This window comes from Haplochromis burtoni, unplaced genomic scaffold (genome assembly GCF_018398535.1).
Source record: "Haplochromis burtoni strain Fernald_Lab_line unplaced genomic scaffold, NCSU_Asbu1 Contig_28, whole genome shotgun sequence".
NCBI classification, from domain to species: Eukaryota; Metazoa; Chordata; class Actinopteri; order Cichliformes; family Cichlidae; genus Haplochromis; species Haplochromis burtoni.
The window spans coordinates 910,248-916,082 of NW_024582389.1; the positions used below are offsets into that span (position 1 = coordinate 910,248).

The window sequence follows — 5,835 nt, forward strand, 5'->3', positions numbered from 1 at the left end:
GTTCACTGGTCGCATTTGTATATGCGGTTAATGCCATTGGCAACACAATTCCTCCACTGTTTGTGTTCCCACACATACATTATGCAGACCACTGTGTCAGAGATGGACCAGTAGGAAGTACTGGTAGTGGAAATAAATCAGGATGGGTGCAAGAAACAGATTTCCTCATCTTTCTGAAGCACTTTGCAAACCACACCAAGGTAAGCCATGATAAAAAGTAATGGAATTGCGATGCTGGTGAACAACTACATTTTTTCAGCTTCATTGTTATGTTCAAAATTGGTGCAAGAGTTGTAGGTTATAATGCCCACTGAGCCAATGAGGCCAAACTCAAGGAAGACCAACCAAAATTAATGAAATATTCAGTTGCAGAAAATTCCATAATTTGTCTTTTTTGGGGGGTTGGAATATGTTCAAAAGCTAGATTTCTGCATTCTGTCACACACACACACACAGCTACATAAATGGCTCTAAGTGCATTCATGTGTTGAATAAACAAAGATTACATGTTAATGTTTTGTTAGTACCCTTATTTCATTGTGTTACATTTCACCCCAGGATATGTTACAACTAACCCAGGCTATGGGGTTAATTGTAACATTTCACTCTTTGTGTTTGAGACCATACCATGCAATGGGTAATTGCGCTGCAGAGAAAATAGCTGCACTATTTAATAGCAGAGACATGTAAATACTTTGCATTACATTTTGAATCCACTACCTTAAAAGAGCCCCAATTTACAGACAGAAATGTCAAAAATGTTACAACTATCCCCGGTTTTTATAAAGCCTTCTTAAGTTAACAAATTGTTTTGCTTCCAGACTTGATGTCCAACCACAGGGCAAGTAAAATCACTGAAGAGTATGTAAGAAACATTACGCTGGAAACTACCTATTTACAATAACTTGTGAATTTCTACTTGTAGTAAAATTCCAGTGTGGCATCAGCTATTCATTACAAGGGGTTAAATGCTGATTTTTAAACACAAAAAGCTACACAGAGCCCTTCTTCCTTTTCATTACCTCCATCCCTCCCCCAAACTCTTGGATCTCTTGGTCTGATCTCCAACACTTTTATCCGCATGCATACAATTACCCCCTTCCCCCCTTTCGCCCTCACACTTATGACCATTAACATGAGCACAATAGCTAAAACAGAGGAGGCGGCAAGCAGAAACCACAAAACCAGTCTCAAAGCTCATTGTTATTCTTTAGCCACTGGCTCGGTTTGACCTGCTCGTCTGCGGTTATATAAAGGGATTTTGTTCTTTATTTTTGCCTTGCTTATGTTTTGCACAGCATGCAATTTGTTAATATGAATGTACTGCCTATGCCTCACTTCCTCTGGGTCATGACGCACTGTGGAATGAACAATTTCACCTGTTAAGTGGTCCAATTCATTCTACCAGACAATCAAATCAGGATTCAGTTGATGGAGTACAAGATTAGATATACTCAGAAAGGGGATGTTGGTATCCATCCAAAAACTTGGAAGGATGACCAAGTTATTTAGAAAAAGTAGAGGTATTCAACTATTTCCCCAATCTTCCATATGTTTGCAGTAAACAAAGGGTGGTTTTAATGCTTTGCACCAGGTAACCCGTGTTCATGAGCTGACATAAAGCACTGTACTGCTTAGGTTCATATGCAGTTAAAAGAAGCAAAACCTGTGCTGAGAAGAAAAACAAAACATGCCAGCATTCTTAACTGTACACTTTTCAGACGTAACAAAAAACAAATGCTCAGGTCAAATTTAGACTAAATTTATTATGGGGAATCCATAGGGTGCACAATACAAAAGAGTAGCTTATGAAAAGAAATCTTCACAGATATTTTACTGATGTAGGTAGTTCTAAAATTGTGTGCACAACAACACGTCTTCATACATTCAATTTTTAGCTTGTTTGTTTTTTTTTCACAAAATTAGATTCAGTTTAAAAAAAAAAAAAAAACCAACAACAATAAAATAATAAAATACTCTGAAGTACATACTCAGAGTGTGTATCACATTCTCATTGCTATGAATGTCAGATACTGCCACAAATCACTGGTGTGCCAAAAATATGCACAAGATGTCAAGAGAAAAGTGTCACCCTAAATGGAAACCTCCTCCGATTTGGTCTGTTAAACATGATTTTTTAGCATACAGGAACCTTTTTAAGGTGGCCATTTAATCCAAGAATGTCAAGATCATTTCCTCTAAATCTAACCCAGTAGTTAAATGGAGTGGAAAAGGAGTCAAGGTCTTCTGGTTGACAAACCAGTGCTGATTTACACCACTGTCACTCCTGCCTCCAATGATGCATGGAGGCACGAGGTGAAAAGGACACCATGTGGATGTTTCTGCAGTATCACTGGCCTATTGATAACATGGCAGTAACTGACATGCTGGGAGATGGAACTAGATGGTGTAATGGCTCAAGTAATACATCCAACAGTGTACTGGTACTATGAACTACTAAGTTCCTAAACAAAAGTCAAGCCAGCACGTCAAAATCTTAAGATCATTTAAAAACTACCTAAATTGTCAGCTCACCAATTCGCTCGCTAATCTGTAGTACAAAAAAAAAAATACACAACAACAACCTGAAAGGAAAATGCAACCCTGTTTTTTTATAACGAAAAGTAATCTTATCTGAAAACTAACACTGTTGTTTACATTCAAAGAAATAAAAAAAATCATTAAATCCCCAGGCCAATTACAACAAAAGACTTACACTTAAGCATCAAGAATTAAAGAAAATAAAAAGTTAAAGAAAGAAAAATAAGGACACCCGAATTATATAGTGGGGATGGGGATTAAAGGAGAATGTAGGAGATGCAGGTTCAAACAAAATGACACAAAACAAAAGCTTTGAACTGCCTTTTGCCTGGAGGGTAACATGCATGGTTTGAATGGACCCACAGCTCAGTTTCTTTTCACACATGTGCATGTGCAAATGTCCAGGAGGGAGGAATGACCTACTGGGGTGGTACTGGGGGGGAGGAAAGGACAGAATGCATTTAAATGCTAAGCCCATGTATACAGTCTTTTAGAACATTAGAACATAAGGCAACAATGTGTAGGTAGTTTGTTTAGAACAAAACGCTGCGGTATGAACGTGACATAGACTACCAGAGCTTTCATTTTGCTCCTGAATGCCAATTTTTTAAGTGGCATAAAAGCTTTTAAGCGTGAATTAGTGACACCCCGTGATGCAAGGCTCGCTTCCACATGTAGTAGGTTGAGCGAGGGGTGAACGGGAAGTAGGACCTGAATTCTTTAAATGTGGGGAAGGATTTCTCCTCAAAGCGCTGCTGTAGGAAGAGCTTGGCCTTTGCCTTAAAGTTGGCCAGAGTCACGACATCCATCGGAAACATCGGCTCACCTACAGGTGCCTTTCTGTGAAGGATGTGGGTGGGGACAAAGGGGGGCATGGTGGGCCTTTCTAGAAATTTAGGGGTCTCAACAAATGGGGCTACATGCTGACTCTCCACCCTGCTATCAGTGGTCTGGTTTTCTGTACCTGTGCTCTCCAGCGTCTTGAGGACATTGGCCTCTGTGTTCTGGGTGATCATTTTCTTTTTGTGGTTCTGGCTACTACGCCACAGCCAGTAGAGGCAAGTTGACATGGAGGGGAATTTCATCTTAAACTTTGCCAGGGACCATTTGGCCTTCTGGACGTGCAACTTTGCAGCTTCTCTGAGCTGTTTTTTGCTCATATATGCAAGCCTGTAGCTTCTGTGTTTTTGTCTGTAGATCCTCATCCTTGCCAAAGCAGGCTGGCTGACATTGCGCAGCTCTGGTGACAGACTTTTGGGGCTTTGACTCTTGTCTGAGCTATCCTCACTGCTGCCAGTGCTGCCTTTGTACCCTCTGTTGAACAGCATGGCTTCTCTTCTCCAGTTGTAGTAGGTTGATCTTGAGATTCCTGGAAAATTTCTTTTAAAGATTCTGAAGGGCAAGGATGCATTCATGGCAATGCAATTTTGCAGGCAGCGCTTAGCTTCCTGCATATGTGCAACATTGTGAGCACGTTCTGCATCCAGCTTGCCAAGGTTGAGGCCAAACATACCGGCAACGCTATCATTAGGATCCAGCTCATCCTGCTTTGCATCAGGTGATGACCAGGCTTCCTGCTCTGTGCTATCTCCTGAACTCGTCTCCCCAGTCGAAGAGGTGGTGGAGAATTTTCCTCCAGATTTCATGAGATCATGCTTCCAGTTGTAATAAGATGACCTAGAGATCTCGGGGAAGAACTGTTTAAACAGGTGCAAAGGGATGAGCTTGCCTGATAAGTAGCAAGCTTGCAAGAAATGTTTAGCCTCATACCTGGCGGCTGACTTTTTGCAGTGTTCCTGCGTCTGCCTCTTCCAACGATAGAAGGTCCTCTTGGTGATGTTGTACTTGTCTTTCAGACTGGGATAAGAAAGCTGGGGGTCCTGAATTTGCTCGTCACTCTTAATGGCTGACACACTCTGTGTGCTGTTAGGGCTTTCAAATGTAAGGTCATTTGTGCAGACTAATGCCACAAAATGATTGGGTCTGAATGATGATTCGGACTGCAACTCACCAGACCACATAATGTGGATGGTTTGGGGCTCAAAGTCTTTGGGGCAGGTCCTCGGGCGTATGATTCTGTTATAATAGGGCCTAATTTTCAGATTGAACATGGGGTAGATTGAGTAGATGTTGAACTGAAGAACTGATGACAGGGCGTACACATGCCACATGTTAGCATAGGTGCCAGGGAAGCAGGAAGCTTTAACATCTGCATCAAAGATGGCCTCCAATACTGTTCCAGGCAGGTTTACCATGTCCTCAGACTCTTCAGCACACAGACTGAAGCGAACAGCCTGCAGCATCATTTTAGAATCTATCATCCCAGACAAGTAGTATCTCTTCCACAGCGCCATTTCCACTGTGGTTCGTACCTGTGAGGGACAACAACAGGGACAAAGAAAATTTTTGTTGTTGTGCTTCTGTTCACCAATTTTAAAATTCAAGTGTAGACTTTCAACTTTAATTCATGGGGCCATTTTGCATTAACTGCTGATGAATTGCAATTACAATTTTTATACGTAGTCCCCATTTTCACAGGCTCAAAACTATTTGGATAATGAACTGACAAGTACTTTGATGGCCATGTGAGTTTTTTTGCTTGTTATTTCATGACAAATGGCAGATATAATTTTGGAAGTATTTTTCATTTTGACTGTAATTTTAAATATGACACACAAAAGACATGTCAGTACAAGTGAGAGAAGCTAGTTTTGGGCTGAAGGAAAATAAAAGGAGTGACCAAATCAACAATCTGGTCTATTCTTTACAAGAATAAATGTACTGCTCGGCTCAGAAACACCAAAAGGCTTCTAAAGCCTGTATTATACACAGTTACGGACATTGTTAGCTGGCGACCCAGCAACCAACCAGTCATTCACATTATACTTCTTTGAAGTCCTGGGTTCATGCATAGTTGGTAGACTGTTATGTAAATTCTCCACTAACGAGTCTGTGCAATCACAAAAAATAGGCAGGCACGCAGACATCCACATAGACCATTGTTCTAACTGTCTGATGACAAAATGAAAATGAATGTATGAATGAAAAGTATGATCCCCACCTAAAAGACCCTGCATGGTCTCAACTTGCTAACGGAGATTTGATTTGTTAATCCTGATATTAGAGAACTTCCCTTTTTTTGCATGAAGCAAGCCTTAAGCTTTGGTCACATATCTATGGGGCGCCGTTTGTAAAGTGAAACATGCTGAAATTAACGGCAACATTTTTCCACATTTCGCTCAAAACAAGTCATTTTTTACAACATTTAGTAAAATATTTGTAACTTTTCATATT

At 40.6% G+C, this 5,835-nt stretch overlaps 1 protein-coding gene across 2 annotated transcripts in view; it reads right to left on the reverse strand.

Moving 5' to 3' along the window:
• Nucleotides 1-2,673: 2,673 nt before the first annotated feature.
• vrtn (vertebrae development associated) overlaps nucleotides 2,674-5,835 on the reverse strand; it is an 8,040-nt gene continuing 4,878 nt past the window's right edge. For both annotated transcript variants that reach the window (XM_005917626.3, XM_014332194.2), the window contains exon 3: nucleotides 2,674-4,913. In XM_005917626.3, coding sequence (XP_005917688.1) covers nucleotides 3,168-4,913 — 1,746 coding nt within the window. In that variant the 3' untranslated portion in view covers nucleotides 2,674-3,167. The remainder of the gene's footprint in view (nucleotides 4,914-5,835) is intronic.